Genomic DNA, 19,943 nt, shown 5'->3' on the forward strand with positions numbered 1-19,943 from the left:
GGAATGTTCAGAACCGGTTCACAAGACGGACCAATTGTTCATTCTTCACAGGGGAAGAAAACAAGCGAAGAGGCTTCGAGAGCTACCATAGCTCGCTGGATCAAGGAAGTGATCCCGGGAGCGTATGAAGAGCCAGGGAAGCCCTTTTCCCTTCAGGTTAAAGGTCATTCCACTAGGGCCCAGGCAGAATCCTGGGCAGAAGCTAAACTACTCTCTCTCAAAATCTTTCAAGCAGCGACGTGGTCTTCCTTGCACACCTCTCCAGGTTCTATCGCCTGGATGTCCAGGCCCGAGAGGATGCAGCCTTTGTGAGAGCAGTGCTAAACCGGACCACAGGCAGCCTCCCGTCCCATTCGGGAGTAGCTTTTGTACTTCCTACTGGTCCTGAGTCCATCTGGCTACACGCTAGGAAATGGAGAAATTACTTACCTGATAATTTTGTTTTCCTTAGTGTAGACAGATGGTCTCAGCATCCTGCCCACGGCTGCCTCTTTATTCCATGAGGTTATGGGTAAGCCGTCGCCTTACCCTAGTTCAAGGCATCTATAGTATTGCTGGGATCCAGCGCTTACGTTTGGTAGAGTACAGTTGCGGTCTCCAGTTCTTGAATCAAAGTTCTTTAATCTAGTTTTTAAGCAAGTGATAAAGCTGTATCCAAATTCTAATCAAGTTTTTCAATATGTCCACAATGGCTTTTGAAGAGAATACCAAATGGCTGAGGTCACTTCAGGGGTATATCTAGGGTGATGTCAGCTTTGAAACCTGACTCAGCCTCCATCTGCTAGCAGGGGAGCACATAACCCAGTAGTCCTGAGTCCACCTGTCTACACTAAGGAAAACAAAATTATCAGGTAAGTAATTTCTCCATTTGCAGCTATGCAATTTGGAGCAAGAACCAGTAGCCAAAATGCTTGAGTCACAGAGGTCTTCTAGCTCCTAACGCACTAGTGAAGAGCTAACAAATTAATTAACCTCAACAAAATAACATGCAGCTGTGGATTCAAGCTGTGCTGTCTGTTCTCCATCAAAAAGCTGCTTTCTACTTAGAGCTCTTTCCACACTACTACTGCAGATGCCATCCGCACAGATAGTTGAAGAAAAAATGTAAAACATAATGCCTTACATGCGACGCCTCCTTCCACAAGGATAGATGATTCCCTGCTTAGCGGTGAGAATCTGGCAGAAACCTGTGACTTCTAAAACAGATGTTACTTTACCTGTGATGGTAGACGAGCTAACCTTGAAAATAGTATTTATAGCTGGTCTTGGGGAAGATTTGTTCTGAAAGTAGTTTAATCTTTGGTTCTGCATAGAGTGGAATGGCTATGGATGCCTTCTGTGTCCCTCTTCGAACTGAATCCCAGTTGGCAGAATTTTTCGTACCAAAATTTCAACTTAATGAAATAGATGGATTACTGCTTAGAATTAATCTTTTTTTTTTTTTGTTATTACCTTCTCCTGATCTAGAGATGAAGAGACTATTATTTGAGGGAAATACCTATTCCCTCTCAGTATGTCCTGTTACTAGATTCTTATCTGTACTTCAGGACAAAAAAGATTGCATGCCATTTAACTATATATTTATCTTTTTCTTTAAGGGCTGTGAAAGGCTTTTTTTTTTTTTTTAAGGATTCTTAAGGATCTGGGGGATAAAAAAAAAAAAAACCCCAGAGGCAGAGATGCTGGCAGTAATCACTTATGTATTTTTTGTTACTTTTTCCCAGTACTTTGAGAGTTAATTATATGCGACTGTGCAGAACCTGCAGCTGCTGAGTTGTTCTCAAGATGGCAGCATTCCGAACACAATGGAAAAACAGCTGTTCTCTCTCTAAGTAAAATATCCTTTTTCACTAGGATTGGGCTTGCAGGACCCCAGATTGTAAGCTTGCTCGGTTTGATTTACACTCTGCAGCTTTATCATTGGGTTTGCAAGCTGAATTTTGTGCTGTCTGACGCTACTGCCTTTTAATGGTCACAGAGAACACAGCACTCACATGTGAACTGGCACATGGCGATCTTCAGAAAATAGCTCCAAGCCTTAGAAACTATTCCCAATACAAACTGAAAGTATCTTTCCCCTTTCCCATAACTGTATGACTTCCGTAGCCAGCTGAAAGCTCTTGTTCTTTTTCTGCCTTGAAAAACATTAAAGACAATTTGAATACTAAGTGTGTTTCCTTCTCTTGTCACCTGTTATTCATTGTTCAACCTGGATGGGAGCTGGGAATGGAAGCCCTTGAATTAGTGGGCTCGCTTTGAGTCCTGACGAGGTAGTAAGCTTTCAAACTGTCAACTTCACTGCAAGGCTTATTTAAGGAGCTTGGCCTGCACAAACAGTTCAGAGAGTCAGCAGACTGTCCATATGTAGTGCTCTCCTAGAGAAAATAAACCCCATCAGATGGGTAATGAGCTGCATTGCTTTCCTGGCTTGCTTCACTGCAGAGAACAGTTTGCAGGAGCTTGGCCCTTAAGATAAATTTGACTGAAAAATAGTTTAAGCACTATTTCCCTGTACGTACCTGGATCAGTCCAGACCCTGGGTTATGTCACCAATCCAGCAGAGGGAGGCAGAGAAAACATTCTAATGACTCTGACGTATACCCTGGAGCACCACCTGCAGTCAATCAGTATTTCTCAGTCAATCAGTATTTCTCTGTCTCCCAGCAGAGGTGGACATTCCTAACCCCTGCAGTCTGTGGTAGTTTGCTATTTTTTAGTCAGGTAGTTTAGGAGTTAATTTTTTTGCAGGCTTTCTTTTTCTTTTGAAGAGAGCCTGTTCTTTTCATTCATTCATTCATTCATTCATTTATTTATTTACCATTTTTATATACCGACCTTCATGAAAAAAATTCATATCAGATCGGTTTACAGGTAACAAGGGGTATAACTTAATCAACCATTTAACAAGAGGCGAAAGTTACATATAACAAGGAGGTTTTAACTTGAAGGGCTAGGTTAGCCGGAGATATAGGAAAGCATAACTGAATAAATTAGATAATGCAATAATATAAAGAAGAGAGGCATAAATATAATGCCTAAACTTGGAGGGGCGTTTAGTTAGGAAATTAAGTTATTTAAAGTTAATGGAGACCTGGAACTTCCCAAGTCTCAGGATGCACAAAGTCTGTCCAATGAGATAAGGCTGGTCCTTTCTCCGGTTCCCATCATAGGGGGCAGGCTGTCTCTGTTTTATGGAGAATGGGCCAGATGTACGTCGGATCAATAGGTTCGATCAGTGATAAATCAAGGTTACGCTTTAGATTTTGTTCAGCTTCACCATCTGTTCCTAATTTCAACGTGTTCTTCCCTACAAAAGCGTCTCATAATCCAAGACTCGCTACAGCGTTTAAGCGACCTAGGAGCTATAGTTCCAGTTCCAACATCGGAAAGGTCGTTTTTCAATTTTCTTCGTCGTTCCCAAAAAGGAAGGAACCTTTCGTCCCATTCTCTATCTCAAAAGGGTCAACCGTTGTCTAAGGATTCCATAGTTCCGGATGGAGACTCTTTGGTCTGTCATAGCTTCAGTTCACAGAGGAGAATTTCTAGCATCTCTCGACCTCACCGAAGCTTATCTTAGTATCGGCATTCGATCCGATCATCAGAAGTTTCTCAGGTTTTGCATTCTAGGGCAACATTATCAATTCAGGGCTCTCCCGTTCGGATTAGCCACAGCTCCCAGAACATTTACCAAGATAATGGTTGTGGTGGCCGCTCAACTCAGGAAGGAGGGCCTGTTGGTACATCTGTACCTGGACGACTGGTTGATTCGAGCGAAGTCGGAATCTCTTTGTTATTATACAATCAATAGGGTAATCAGCCTTTTGCAGTCTCTAGGCTGGGTGATCAACGAAGACAAGAGTCACCTATTACCTTCCCAATCTCTGGAGTTTTTGGGTGCACAGTTCGACACTCTTCAAGGGATAGTGTTCCTTCCGGAGCATCGCCTTCTCAAGCTTCAATCACAAATTCAAGACTTACAGTCTATTTCTATTCCTTGTGTGCAGGATTACTTGATAGTTTTAAGTTCAATGACCTCTACTCTGGAGTTGGTTCCCTGGGCTTTTGCGCACATAAGACCACTTCAGTCTGCATCGCTTTCATGCTGGAATCCGGTTTTGGAACTATACCACCTTCCCCTTCCTCTTACAGAGACGGCTTGTTCCAGCCTAGATTGGTGGTTACAGACAATGAATCTGCAACGACGTGTACCGCTAGAGATTCTGGAATGGACTGTGGTCACTACCGACGCCAGTCTTTCAGGCTGGGGAGCGGTATGTCAGAATACATCTGTTCAGGGTCAGTGGTCCGAAGAGGAAGCGCAGTGGTCGATCAGTCTTTTAGAGACAGAAAGGTTCGTTTAGCCTTAATCGCTCTTCAACCTCTCCTTTGCGGGAAGTCGGTACGGGTTCTTTCCGATAATGCGACCACGGTAGCGTACATCATCCGTCAGGGAGGAACCCGAAGCTTCCTGGTAGCTCAGGAAGCACAACAGCTGATCGCCTGGGCGGAGCAACATCTGCTCAGCATCGCAGCCTCACACATTGCCGGTGTGGACAACATTCAAGCTGACTTTCTCAGTCGACATCATCTCGACCCAGGCGAGTGGGAATTGTGCGAGGAAGCCTATCAAATGATATGCAACAGATGGTCCACTCTGGCAATGGATCTCATGGCCACATTTCAGAATGCCAAAGCCCCTCTGTTCTTCAGCCGCAGGAGGGATAGAGGAGCGGAAGGAGTAGATGCTCTGGTACTTCTATGGCCAAGGGATGTTCTTCTCTACGTGTTCCCTCCCTGGCCTCTGATCGGCAAGGTTCTGCGTCGGATAGAAGTTCAACAAGCTGACGTTGTCTTAGTGGTTCCGGAGTGGCCACGCCATCCGTGGTTCGCGGACCTGGTCAGACTAGCACTGGACGGTCCCTTTCGGTTTCGAGATCTTCCGTGCCTTCTGTCTCAGGGTCCGGTTTGTTTGGAAGAGGTCGAACGCTTCTCTCTAGCGGCATGGCTTTTGAGAGGCATCTGTTAAAGAATAAAGGTTATTCAGATGCTGTAGTGACTACTTTATTGTGTTCTAGAAAACCTTCTACATCTTTGGCTTATGCAAGGGTGTGGAAGGTTTTTGAATCTTGGTGTAATGAGCATCAAGTAGATCCAGTTCACTCTTCTGTATCCAATATTTTATTTTTTTTACAAGATGGATTAGCCAAGGATTTGTCCTGTAGTTCCTTACGGGTACAAGTGGCAGCGCTTGGATGTTTTCGTGGTAAGGTTCAGGGATTATTCTTGGCTGCACATCCGGATGTAGCGCGTTTTCTCAAAGGTGCGCAACATCTACGTCCTCCATTTTGGAATCCTTGTCCTGCTTGGATTTTGAATTTGGTTCTTAGGGCTCTGTGTTCGGCTCCCTTTGAACCCCTTAATCATGCGACTTGAAGGATCTCACATTGAAGGTGGTGTTTCTTGTGGCCATTTCTTCAGCTCGTAGAATTTCAGAGTTGCAGGCCTTGTCTTGCAGAGAGCCGTTTCTTAGAATTTCTGATACAGGAATTTCATTACAGACTGTACCATCTTTTTTACCTAAGGTAGTATCTTCTTTCCATTTAAATCAGTCCATAGAGCTTCTGGTTTTTCCGTGTTTAGATCGTTTGGATCCTTCCTCTAGGGATCTTAAAAAATTGGATGTACGACGAGCTCTTTTGCTTTATCTTGAAGTTACAAAACATTTTCGATTGTCTGATCATTTGTTTGTTTTGTGGAGCGGCCCTCGCAAAGGTCATAAGGTTTCAAAGGCTACGATTGCTTGTTGGTTAAAAGAGACAATTCGTTCAGCTTATCTTCTAGCTCGTCGTGACCTTCCTGTAGGGTTGAGAGTTCATTCTACTAGGTCACAGGCTACCTCTTGGGCAGAATGTCAGTTAGTTTCTCCTCAGGAAGTTTGTAAATCAGCGACTTGGAAGTCGTCGCGTCCTTTTGCTCGTCATTACCGCTTGGATGTTCATGCTCCAAGTTCGGCAGCCTTCGGAGAGAGTGTTCTCCGAGCGGACTCTCTGGATCCCACCCTAATTGAATCAGCTCTGGTACATCCCAGGGTCTGGACTGATCCAGGTACGTACAGGGAAAGGAAAATTGGTTCTTACCTGCTAATTTTCATTCCTGTAGAACCATGGATCAGTCCAGACGCCCACCTTTTGTGTATTATATTTATCTTTTAGGAGAGTCCGCTCGTTCACTGTTTGGGTGATTAAAACCGCCTTTTCATGCTATCTATTTTTCTTAATATTTTCTTGTTTATTCCCAAGATATTTTTTTTGGGGGGGATTCTGCTTACATTTAGGATTTGTGAGTTGGAAATTCGTTCTCCTATTTAGATAGCTAGTTAATATGTTAGTAGTTAAATTTCTGCTTTGATATTGCTCAATACTGATTGACTGCAGGTGGTGCTCCAGGGTATATGTCAGTCATTAGAATGTTTTCTCTGCCTCCCTCTGCTGGATTGGTGACATAACCCAGGGTCTGGACTGATCCATGGTACTACAGGAATGAAAATTAGCAGGTAAGAACCAATTTTCCTATCACAACCATGAACTAGCCATAAAAATTCTCTTTAATTAAAAAAAAAAAAAGAAAAACTGGTCGAGGCTTGTTCACAACTGTCCATCCAGTAGCTGGAGGCAGCAAACACTGGCTATTTCTGGTTCCATGCATGACATACATATAGGTGACATATTATCAGAAGGTATACATTAAGGATTCCAAAATCCAATTATGCCCATAGTGAAGGAATCACTGACATGACTAAAATAGTACTGTACAAAATATCGTATTTGTATGTGTTGAATGAGGTGTTTGAGGTATGTATGTCATGAAAATATATATATTTATGCTATAGTACATGTCTCTTGTTACATGTGTAACATGTTTTAATAAAGTATTCATTACATGTATATTGTATAATTATGATATTTTGTACAATACTATTTTAGTCATGACAGTGATTTCTTCAGTTTGGGCATACATATAAGTGATGTCATCCATCTTCTGCTTCCAACTGCTGGATGAGGGGACTAAATCCACATGTTCTTTTTTTGACTGGTGGAGCAGAGGGACAAGGAAATATATATTGTCGAGTTGTCTTGTGGTTTTTTTGTTTTTTTTTTAATACATTTTTCTCCCTTTTGGTTCCTCTGAATGCCTAGGAACAACCTGAGCTGAATCTGTGTTAGATGTGATATCAGAAATGATGCCATGTATTACTGCATGAGCCATTCAGATTAGATTCCCTATGAGGTAGAGGGATTAGGGGCATAGGAAAATAGACTCACCTGAGGCCAGAAACAGTCTGTAGCACAGCTAGAGATTATAACTAATCAGTAATGCACTCAGTTTCTGAGGGTGGATGACTAAATCATTTTTCCTTAATATCAACTTTGTCCCTTCTGCAGCAGATGCCCCTCGTTCTGCGGGCTGGCGGGAGCACAGTGAGCGGCGGAGGAAGTTTGACTTTGACTTCCGGGAGAGGGACGAAGAGCGTGGGACTCGCAGGAATCGCTCCAGCAGTGACAGTTTCGAGGAGGACAAGGATGGCCTGCCAGAGTGGTGCATGGATGATGAGGATGATGAGATGGGGACTTTTGACTCTTCAGGGGCCTTCATGTCTTTTAAGGTACACAGTGCCATAGGAGTTACATAGCCAGAAAAGTGACTAAATCCTTGTGCTATAATGAAACATTCAGCTGCAACCCAAGAATAGGTTAAGCTATTGGAGGGCTGTCAAAGCCTACAGTGTATGTGGGTGGGGAGTAATCTCATTACTGGAATAGCAGGGGGTGTTGAAGGACAGGATTGAGATGGATAAGCAGAGCTGTATGGGGATTCTTAATATTGAAATAACAGGAGATGCCATAAGACAGGACTGAAGTGCAGAAGAATCAGAGTAAAAATAATGTTAATAGCAAGCAGAAGGCTGGAGTGTTTTTTGCTAGCTATAAAATGGTAGCTCTGCTCCAGCTGTGATGGATTCTTTCAGGTGAAAATGCTTTCTAAAATTTTTGTTGTAGAGGGTACAGGTATCAAGAGTGCAGTGTTTTTTTTTTTTTATTAACTGGGAATTGCCTTCTCTTTACAGAAGAGCTCGAAGGAACCTATTCCAGAGGAGCAGGAGCTGGATTTCCAGGGCCTGGATGAGGAGGAGGAGAGATTGGACATAAAGGAGGAGAAGCAGGAGGGGAGTGAAGACAGCTGTAAAGAGAACTTGGAGATAGGTAAAGTAAAGATGGAAGAAAAGACTTCGTAGTAACATAAGAACATAAGTTGCCATACTGGGTCAGACCAAGGGTCCAACAAGCCCAGCATCCTGTTTCCAGCAGTGGCCATTCCAGGTTGCAAGTATCTGGCAAGTACCCAAACATTTAGTAGATCCTATGCTACTAATGCCAGTAATACCAGTGGCTATTCCCTTAGTCAGTTTGATTAATAGCAGTTAATGGACTTCTCCTCCAGGAACTTAACATAGTAATGATGGCAAGTAAAGACCAGATGGTTCATCCAGTCTGCCCAGTAATCTGCCCATGGTAACAACTGCAATTCTGTGCAGGTTACCCCCATTATTCTGTTAAGGGTAGTAAATGCCACTTCCCTGTACGTACCCGGATCACTCCAGACTGCTGGTTTTGCCCCCCTCTAGCAGATAGAGACAGAGATGTTTTAAAAACAAAGCTCTGCCTTATATAGGAGAGTGCCACCTACAGTCCGCCAGTATTTCTGTCTCTAGCAGATGGTGGAGGTGCAAAACCTACAGTCTGGTCAAATCACCATTGGCGCATAACACTTCTGTGTCCGAATCAACATCGGTGCACAAGATACCGGCGCGCACAGCGCAGGAAACATATGCGCATAAGGCACTGAAGACGTCTGTGCGCACATCGCCGGAGACTTCTGTGCGATTGGTGCCGAAAAAAACTGCGTCGATGACTTATGCGCACAAGTCGGTATACGCGCACAACTTACAATAAACATCAGCGCACATGGCGCCGAAGACATTGGCGCACTCGACAGCATGCAGATCGATGTACAGTGGACTACAAAAGTCCAAACATATCATTCAGTATCACATGGGGTAAAACGAAGACATCAGTCTCCAGATGTACCTCATTCCACCTCTTCAGACTCTAATCCTACAGAGGTGAAGTCAAGACGAATCAGACGATCACTGTCGGGAGATGAAACCCACACAGGATCTTCGTCACACCATCACCATAGACGATCGCATCACTCAAATCAAAAAGCGACGAAGACTAGAAATACATGGGCAATGAGCCCTTCCACTTCTCGGTCATCTCACCCACGAAGTGTACATTCCTTATCTCGTACACAATTAATAAAAATCACTTCCTCTCCTGCATCTATGTCCTCAGATAATTCTGTTAAGACCACAGAGGGCAAGATGAGGAACAATTATGATGTACCAACTGTTTTCCCTAAAATTCCTACAGTACCACCTAAAACAGGTGCATTACTGAAACAATCTGGTCGTTCAGCAATGCCTCCTCAAACGAAAGAGGCATTTTTTCAATTATCCCAGTCATTGGCGGGGTTTTATGAAACTCTTCAATCATCCTTTAAGATGTCTAACGAACTATCAGTGAGTTCCACGGAACACAGTATATATACTTCCAGAGAACCATCCGTGGAGCCTCCGGCATCCCCATTGACGAAACGGCCTATTTCACCAATTAAACAGCAAGATACCCCTATTGATTCTCTGTCTCCACAGACGTCCCTATCGGATCCACAGGAACAACCACAGGAACTGTATTTTCCTCCAGAGGACCTAACATACCCAAATTGTTTTAGAAAAACTGGGCACAATACTACATCTAGAGGTCCAAAAGGAGACAGACCCTAGATCAGAAACCTTTGGTCTTCTAAAGATTTTCGATGCTCCGGGAGAACCAACATCTCTCCCACCACACGAATTATTACATACTGTCTTAAAAAGTCGTGGGAAACACCTTATTCTCCATCAGCGGTTTCCAAGAAAACAGATATACAATTCCGTATGCAAAAAACATCACCTTACTCTATCCCACAACTACCACATGCTTCAATTGTGGTAGAGTCTGCAATGCAAAGATTCAAAAAAGCAAAGTTGCATGCCTCTTATCCGCCGGCAAAGACAACTGGTGTTTTAGATGACTTTGGCAGGAAGATGTATCACAACTCAATGTTGAATGCCCGTATTATGCACCATCAATTCTTCATGGTACAATACCTATATGAGTACATACAAGCCACAAAGGTATGCTTTCCTCGAAGGCAGATCAGGTACCACCGACTCTAGGATTTGACTCTCAAAACCGTCTTCTTGGTGTCCATTTGTTCAGCAAGAAGAATCTCAGAGCTCCAAGTGTTGTCGTGCAGAGAACCTTTTCTAAGTTTCTCGGATTCAGGGGTATCCCTTAAGACGGTACCCTCTTTCTTGCCAAAGGTCATGTCTTCTTTTCATGTCAATCAGTCCGTGGTACTTCAGGCTTTTTCTTCGTCAGAAGTAGCAAATACAGCTGGGGGTGATCTGTGGCGCCTCGATGTGAAATGGGTCTTGCTGCGTTACCTTCAGGTTACAAATGAGTTCTGGGTCTCTGACCACTTGTTTGTTCTGTGGAGTGGGCCTAATAAAGGTAATAAGGCTTCCAAGGCCACTATCGCATGTTGGCTAATGGAGGCCATTGCGTCGGCTTACATCTGTAAGGGTCGGCCCGTGCCGGAAGGCTTAAAATCTCATTCCTTACGGTCTTGGACTACTTCTTGGGCGGAGAGTCAATCTGTCTCTCCGCAAGAAATATGTAGGGCAGCTACTTGGAAATCCCTGCACACTTTTGCTAGTCATTAACGTCTGGATGTACAGGCTCCAGTTTTTGGCTCCTTTGTGCGGCAGGTTCTTCGAGCGGGACTGTCTGTCCCACCCTGTTTAGGGAAGCTTTGGTACATCCCACGGTCTGGACTGATCTGGGTACGTACAGGGAAAGGAAAATTGGTTCTTACCTGCTAATTTTCGTTCCTGTAGTACCACGGATCAGTCCAGATACTCGCCCGTACTAGACCTGATACGTCCGCTTGAATGTTCTGTCTTTATAGATTTTTTCAATTATCTGAATTTTTGTCTACTATTACTAAAGGCACCGGAAGCATCTAACAGATGAAAATAAAATTGTATGCAAGAGCGTTTTTATTCATACAGAATCCTTTCAATTGTTCTCTTATTCAGTTTGTTAGTTTTTTCTTTTTGCTTGCTTGATCCTTGGGAAGTTATATTTGCTTTGAAAGTACTTTATACTGAAGGGGTGTAGGGTAGGCTCTGTCCTGATATAGGATACCCTCACAGTTTTGGTCTGTATCCACCTGCTGGACAGGAGGCTCAACCCACGGTCTGGACTGATCCGTGGTACTACAGGATCGAAAATTAGCAGGCAAGAACCAATTTTCCTGTCCTCTCCATCGTCTGCCAAGGGTAACATCTGCATTTCAGCCGGCTCCCAGAGGCCTCTAATCCATGTCCTTTGTGGGGTTCATCCGCCCGTTTGGCTGTCCTTCAAACTCTCTGCCCTCCTCGCAGCGGGCGCAGTGGGAACCGGTTCTCTGCCATCAACAGGGCCAAGGGTTCTACTCTAGGTATTTTCTCATTCCAAAAAGGAATGGTGGCTAGCACCCCATTCTTGACCTTAAGGCATTGAACAGATTTCTTGTAAGAGAGAAATTCAAGATGGTCTCTCTGGGCACGATGATCCTGCTCCTCCGAAAAGGAAACTGGCATTGCTCCCTCAACCTCAAGGAGGCATATGTACACATTGCGATTGTCCCCATCCACAGGAAGAACCTCTGCTTTGTGGTGGGGAATGCACATTTCCAATACAAAATGCTGCCCTTTGTGCTGGCATTGGCCCCCTGCATCTTCACCAAATGCTTAGCAGTGGTAGCTGCCTACCTCCGGCGTTGCTCAGTCCATGTGTTCCCATACCTGGACGACAGGCTGGTCAAGAGTGACTCCCGCTCTGAGGCTTTGCAAGCTCTGGCCTTGACAGTTCAGACCCTGCAGACCAGAGGGTTCAATATCAACTTCCCCAAATCGCATCTGTCTGTCCACTCAGCTGGATTTCATAGGCACCAGGTTGGACACGACACAAGTGAAAGCTTTCCTGCCCATGGACCGGGCAATTGCCCTTGCCTCACTGGCTACCCTCGTCCGCAACAGCAGGAGGGTGCCAGCCTGTCTCCTACTCCACCGACTGGGCCACATGGTGGCCTTCATCCATCTGACTCCCTTGGCCTGCCTCTGCATGAGGAGCCCACAGTAGGCCTTGCGGTTCCAGTGGCAGCAGGCATCTCAGGATCTAGAGGCTCAGGTGTTTGTCACGGATCCTCTGAGGGTATCTCTGGCCTGGTAGGAAGCCCTCCCCAATCTGAAATGCGGACTTCCCTTTCAGCCCACGCCACCCCACCCCAGTTGACCCTCACCACCGATGCTTCTCCTCAGGGGTGGGGAGCCCATACGAGTGGCCTACACACTCTCAAGGCCTTTGGACTGTCACCTAAGCACGTTACCCAATAAACCTTCGGGCGATATGGTAGGCCTTGTGGGCATTCAGAGATCAGTTGTCGTCCAAGGAAACTCTGATCAGGACGGTCAACCAGGTCGCGATGTGATACATCAAAAAAACAGGGCAACACTGGCTCATTCCTCCTCTGCCAAGAGGCAGTGCAGGTCTGGAGCTGGGCCCTCTCTCAAGGAATGTATCTGTGGGCAACCTACCGGCCTGGTCATCTCAATGTGCTGGTGGACCACCTCAGCCGGTCCTTCCAATGACACGAGTGGTCCCTCAACCCAGCAGTGGCAGCTGACCTGTTTTGCCGATGGGGTACGCCAGATGTGGACCTGTTCGCTGCCTCCCTCAATCACAAGGTGAGCAGATTATGTTTCCTAGTAGCGGGGAACGGCCACCCAGCCTGCAATGCCTTCTCCCTTCACTAGGGGCAGGGCCTTCTGTATGCGTACCCCCTCTTACACTCCTCTCGAGGACTCTTGTCAAAGCTTCAGGATGGGGGCCCATGATTCTCGTGGCACCCTCCTGGCCTCAGCAGGTTTGGTTCCCACTTCTCTAGGACCTGTCGGTGCGTGCGCCCATTCCGCTAGGGACGGCGCCCGACCTCATATCACAGAACCAGGGCACCTTGGACCACCCAAACCTCTGGGCACTGGCCCTCACGGTTTGGATGTTGTGTGCATAAACCTCCAACCCCAACAGCTCTTGGACCGTGTTTGCTGGGTTCTGATAAAGTCCAGGAAACTTTTGACCAGGAAGTCCTTTAGCTCAAAATGGAAATGTTTTTCCATCTGGTGCAGAGGATATGGGTTAAACCCATTTTTGTGCCCTCTCCCCAGGCTACTGGACTACCTGTGGCACTTATCCGAGTCTGGGCTCCAGACCAGTTCCGTCAGAGTGCACTTCAGAGTACACCCATTTTGGGCCAGCCTCTAAGAGTTGCCGTTTCATGTGGGGTCTCCTCCAACGGAAGCCCCCTCTTCGGCTACCGGCAGCATTCTGGAACCTCAACTTTGTCCTGGCAAGACTGATGAGGACTCCCTTTGAGCCACTGCAGTCCTGCGACCTGAAGTTCCTCACTTGGAAAGTCATATTCCTGGTGGTGATTACTTCTGCTTGCAGGGTCAGTGAGCTTCAGGCCCTGGTTATGTGATACATAATACATAATGATGATACATAAGGCCTTACACAACATCGCACCTCTCAACCTAACATTCCAAATTCAACTACACACATCCGTGAAACCAACCAGAAGCGCCTATCAGAACAGACTAATCACACAACCGGCGAAATCCGTTCTGAGGAAACGTGCATTATCCACAGCGGGCCCTTCACTTTGGAACTCGCTCCCTCCAGACCTTCGTCTGGAACCATGCCACTCTACATTTAAAAAGAAACTTAAGACTTGGCTGTTCAAACAAGCTTTCCCCTAGAGCCAAGAACACGAAGAAAAGTAACCTACTTCGATTAATTTGTACAATGTAAAAACGTGTTTACTTAATTTTCAATGTTCAATGTAAAAACTCCTGTTTTATTCTTATTCTGTTCTATGTAAACCGCTAAATGTAGCGACAGTTACTGTTCCTTGTGAACCGGGGTGATATGTATATTATACAGGAACCTCCGGTATATAAATCATTTAAATAAATAAATAAATAAACGCACCATACATGAAGTTCTTCCACGACCATGTGGTTCTGTGTACACACCCTAAATTCCTGTCCAAGGTGGTGACTGATTTCCACATCAACCAATCGATTGTTTTTCCCACCTTTTTTCCGAGGCCACATTCCCACCCTGGGGAACAGGCTGTCCACACCCTGGACTGTAAATGGGCATTGGCTTTCTACCTAGCCACAGATAGTCCACCCAGATCTTTGTGTCGTTTGATTTCAACAGACTGGGTGCGGTGGTGGGTAAACGGACCTTGTCGAACTGGCTGGCGGATTGCATTGCCTTCTGCTATGCACAGGCAGGCCTTCAGCTAGCCAGCAGGGTAAAGGGTCACTCTGTGCGGGCCATGGCAGCGTCGGTGACTCATTTGTGTGCAGTCCCTGTCACGGAAATTTGCTGGGCTGTAACCTGGAGTTCTCTCCACATGTTTGCAGCTCATTATTGTCTTGACAGGGACAGCCGTCAGGACGGTGCCTTCGGTCAGTCCGTCCTGTGCAACCTGTTCCAGACCTGAATCCAATTGTCTCTGATCATGCTTCTTGTGGGACCAGACCACCCCTTGTTTCCCATAGCACCGCAGTTGTGTTGTGCCTGTTGGCACCTTGTTCGGGTTGCTGTTGTTTTTTTCCAGTTGGATGTGGCAGTCTGGAACTCTGCATTCACCCACATGTCAGGGCTAGCATCCTGCTCGTCCTAGGACAAAGCGCAGTTGCTTACCTGTAACAGGTGTTCTCCTAGGACAGCAGGATGTCAGTCCTCAGGAATCCTGCCCGCCACCCTACAGTGTTGGGTTCACCTTCGGTTTGTTTTTTTTTTTTTTTCGCTCGTATTTTGCTATGTTATGAGACAGAAGGGGGACCTCGCTTGGACACGTGAATAGTAGCAGGCTGGGCATGCTCAGTCTGCTTTCCAAAGTTTCTAGAAACTGACAAAAGTTTTCCATGCTGGGCTCCATCGGATGATGCCACCCACATGAGGACTAACATCCTACTGTCCTAGGAGAATACCTGTTACAGGTGACCAACTGCGCTAACTATATTCAACCCTTTAGAGGTTTTCAAAATATTCAACCAACACATTTTAAACAAAACTCACTGTTAAACAGCTTTTTCTTAAATGACGCACATTTCAATCTCTTACAATGCTGCAATTTCACTATTTTTTTTCCTAGATGGAAAAGATTCACTTCTGGCTGCCGAAGATAAGTTTGAACCATCCTCCTTGTCTCCCCCTCCTCCTCCCCCTCCCAATTTAACCTGGGTGTCGTGCCCCTCTTTTGCTGCTGCCTCTTCTCCATCCCCCCCTCCTTCTCTGAGTGCTACTGCAACTAAGGACTGTGAGAGTGCCCTACCATGTGTTACAGAGGTGGAGGTTGTGGCTAGCAGTGAAAAAGAGCTGAAGACATCTGTGGAAGGTAAGACGCAAGCTGGTTTGTGGTGGGCAAACATTTCTGCAGCTGAAATATCTGATTTTAGATTATTGAGGGGAATGTCTGGTGATCAGAATCATTTGGCCCACCAGTGATGCAACAGCTATTGCATTACACGAATTTAAATGTCCTACTAATACTATATGTGAATAAAGCTTTGATAAAGGTGGTTAAAAGAAATCTTAGCTGTTTTAGGCTGTCGGCATGCCTTTATGACATGAAAACATTTGACTCTGTGGTGTTAGTTGTGCTTGATTGGCTAACGAAGGACTGCCACATTCCAAATCCAGAGCAGTAAATATATAGCAGCAACTAGAAGCTTATTTTCTGCTTCCAGAGTTGCTGCTCAGTTTTAAGGCACCTAAAAGGTGGCTTTCAAGCCAAAACTTAGTGAAAGGGCATTGATTTAAGAAAAGAGTAGTTATGAAAGGGAATGTGAAAGTATGATCTCCATCACAGAGACAGATTTAATGGAGGATATGCACAGAATTGCAGTGAAAGGGAAGTTGATGTTTGGGGATTTCAGTCTGCTGGATGTTGATTGGGACATCCCAGTTTTGGTGTCTTCTGGAAGCAAGGAGATCCTGGGATAGTCTGCAAGGAGAATTGTTCTTTCAACTAGTAACAACTCACACCGGAGGGGCGATACTGGACCTGGTGTTTAACAATGGGAACAGTATCTGGCAAGATCTGGAATTCAGTGATCACTGGATGATGTGGTTCAGTATTAGAGCACAAGAGATGAAGGTTCATTCAAAGGCAAAGGTCCTAGACTTCAGGAAAATTAAATTTGTTAAAATGGGGCAGTATCTCAAGGAGTCATTAGCTGGTTAGGAAAATCTAGGGTAAGTAAAAGAGCAGTGGGCAAAACTAAAAAGAGATGTTATATGGACAACTAACCTTTTTATTTTTTTAAGGAAAGAGACCAAAAGGCCACTATGGTTTTCTAAGGAATTAGCTGAAAAGGTAAGGGAGGTTAGCATTCATAAACTACAAGAGAACGTAGAAAGTGTAAGACAGGCACAATATCTGGAAAGTCTAAGAGAAGAAGGGAAAGTATTTAGGATTGCAAAAACTCAAATGGAAATAAAAAATAGCAAATACAGTAAAACTGGAGGGGACAAGAGTTTTTATCCCAGGACAAGCAGGATGCTAGTCCTCACAAATGGGTGAAGTCATTGACGGAGCCCTATTGCGGGAAAACGTTCTGTCAAAGTTTCTAGAAACCTTTGACTGGCACTGTGAGGCCACTGAGCATGCCCAGCATGCCATGATATTCTCTGCCACAGGGGTCTCTCTTCAGTCTTCGTTTTAGGAGCCCTGTGAGTTTTTACTCACACATCACTGACTGAAAAAGTCATTATTTTCAAATTATTTCTCCCATAAGGGATCTCTCTCTCTTTTTTCACCGGACAGTGCGAAATCGGTATCGTTTTTCTCTCAGAAAATTTTCCTCTGTTTTCATTGACGGCTGTCTGTGAAAACATGGTTTCCAGGCTTTAAAAAATGTTCGATTTGCAATCGGACTATGTCTATCACAGACCCACACATTGAGTGTGTTCTCTGCTTAGGCGAAAAACATGTCTCATCCTGCCAACAGTGTGCTGAAATGACTCCAAAGGGGGCAGGAAGCTTAGACAAGAGAAAATGGAGCACCTTTTTCATCTCCAACTCCTTCCCTCTCCTTCGTTGACTAAATCGTCCCCAGCAGGAGTCACCAAAAATGTTTTGCTCAAAAAACGTCTGGAGGGATCGGGTGATCAGGCATCACCAACATCGTCGACTGCGTCGATGAGGTTGGTAATCGAAGAAAGGCCTAAACATAAGCTTCAGCACTGACATGCCCCAACACCCACGTTAACTCCCTCCCTGGGAGAACCGAACGCAAAGCGGCAGAAACACAAGGAAACGCTGCCATCGTCAGGGCCTACGACATCAATGGAACCCATACAACCATTGCATGATGTATCATCCACTCCACCGTCCATCCCAGCTGTATCACAGGAATTGTCCATGTTCATCAAGCAGGCGGTGATGCAGACCCTGAAAGAACAAATTCCGGCGACCATGCCAATGACAATCCCGATGCCGGGGTCAATACCGATGCCGGTAACAACACAGATTCCAGTGACGACCTCGATGCCACCATCGATACTAAAGTCGGTAACTGCGAGTTTACCAGTAACCATGCCGATGTTGATGGCTCTATCGGTTCTGGTACCGATCCTCACGATTGCACCGATGCCGGGCAATAAAGGCAAGTCAACTACGGTGGTTTTGAAGAGGTCATCGAAGACACTAGTCCCATTTTCGATCCCGAAGCCTTCAACATTGATGCCACTCCTTCCTGGGGATCCAGGATACCCAGAGTCAGCACTCCAATTACTAATGAAAAGATATCAGGATCTACTCGATTTTCTCCCCTCTAATCCAAGGGAAGAGCATCTTGAGGAGTCATATCCGGAAGATCCATTGCCAGGACCTTCTGGCATTCCTCCTCCACCTAAGACTTCGGCAACTCCTCAACACATCCAAGAATATGACACTTGGAGTGACAAAAATTCAGAAACCTCATCTGAGGATTTTATGTCTGAACCATCCCCACCAGATCCTTGAAAGAGATCTCCTCCAGAAGATTTTACTTTCACCACTTTTGTCCAGGAAATGGCTGACACCATTCCTTTCAAATTAGTTACAGAGCAGGATACCAGGCATCAAACCTTGGAGGTGCTTCAATTTGTCGACCCTCCAAAACAAGTTGTAGCCATACCAGTGCATGATGTTCTCCTAGAATTGCAACATCGCCTGTGAGAACATCCCTGCTCCGTTCCAGCTGTCAATAAGAGAATGGACAGTATATATTTAGTACAATCTGCTCCTGGGTATCAAAAGTCGCAGCTCCCTCACCACTCAGTAGTGGTGGAGTCGGCACAAAAAAGATCAAAAAGAATTAGAACACATTCATTGAATCCCCCAGGTAAAGATCACCGGCTTTTAGATTCCCTGGGTCGTAAAGTCTATCAAGGGGCCATGTTGAACTCTCGAATCTCTTCATACCAACTCTACATGACCCAATATCAAAGAGATTTGTGGAAACAAATGCAAGATTTTGTTCCATCTCTTCCAACTCAGTATCAAGAGGCAGCCCAGGCCATCATCCACAAGTGTCTGGAGGCCGGAAAACATGGAGGTCCGGGCAGCCTATGACGGATTTGAAACAGCTTCCAGGGTAGCTGCATCAGGGATAGGTGCCAGAAGATGGGCATGGCTTAAGGCCGCAGACCTTAGACCTGAGGTCCAAGATAAATTAGTGGATCTCCCTTGCTTGGGAGATAATCTTTTTGGATCTAAGGTCCAGAATGCAGTGACTCAACTAAAGGAGCACACTGAAACACTGAGGCAGCTTTCTTCGCTTCCACAAGATCCCTCTACGCACTCTGCACGTAGGCCTCAGCAAAAAGAAGCTAGAAGACCTTTTTACAGACGAAGGAGGTATTACCCCCCTACTTCTCGAGCCAGACCTTCTAGAACTCAACAAAGACTGCAACCAAGACAGCCGAGGGCAGTTAGGCCTCAACCTGCTCTGCAGACAGGACCTGCTGCTGGTTTTTGAAAACACTTCCAGAGAACTCAGCTATTTCTCCAATCCTCAGCCAGAACTTCCAGTGGGAGGCCGGATATTCAAATTTTACAACAATTGGACACCAATAACATCATACCATTGGGTTCTGTCCATAATATCTCGAGGATACCAACTCAATTTCTTCTCAATTCCCACAGATTTTCCTCAGAGTCATTTTCATCTCAGCGAAAATCACATGCTTCAACTACAAGTAGAATTATCCACCCTTCTGAAAGCCAGGGCTGTAGAGCCGGTGCCCCGGCCTCAGAGGGGCAGATGATTCTATTCCCGTTATTTCCTCATTCCAAAGAAAACCGGAGGCCTTCGTCCCATCCTAGACCTCAGAAATCTCAACAAATTTCTAAAGAAAGAAAAGTTCAGGATGGTTTCTCTAGGCACCATGCTTCCACTTCTTCAAACAGGAGATTGGCTTTGTTCTCTGGATCTACAAGACGCTTACGCTCATATTCCAATATTTCCACCTCATTGCAAGCATCTGCGCTTCATGGTGGGTCACCAACATTTCCAATAGAGTATTGCCATTCGGCCTTGCCTCTGCTCCCAGAGTATTCACCAAATGTCTGGCAGTAATAGCAGTACACTTGCACAAACAAAGTGTCCA

The 19,943-nt window shown here is 45.4% G+C and overlaps 1 protein-coding gene across 6 annotated transcripts in view; it reads left to right on the forward strand.

Moving 5' to 3' along the window:
- Window positions 1-19,943, forward strand: part of GIGYF1 (GRB10 interacting GYF protein 1) — a 459,255-nt gene that overhangs the window by 220,464 nt on the left and 218,848 nt on the right. For 4 of the 6 annotated variants that reach the window (XM_029581610.1, XM_029581609.1, XM_029581612.1 and 1 more), the window contains 3 exons: window positions 7,443-7,663; window positions 8,126-8,261; window positions 15,442-15,684. In XM_029581610.1, coding sequence (XP_029437470.1) covers window positions 7,443-7,663; window positions 8,126-8,261; window positions 15,442-15,684 — 600 coding nt within the window. The remainder of the gene's footprint in view (window positions 1-7,442; window positions 7,664-8,125; window positions 8,262-15,441; window positions 15,685-19,943) is intronic. The other 2 variants (XM_029581613.1, XM_029581614.1) reach the window with 1 other exon arrangement.

This window comes from Rhinatrema bivittatum, chromosome 16 (assembly GCF_901001135.1).
Source record: "Rhinatrema bivittatum chromosome 16, aRhiBiv1.1, whole genome shotgun sequence".
In the NCBI taxonomy this organism is placed as follows: domain Eukaryota; kingdom Metazoa; phylum Chordata; class Amphibia; order Gymnophiona; family Rhinatrematidae; genus Rhinatrema; species Rhinatrema bivittatum.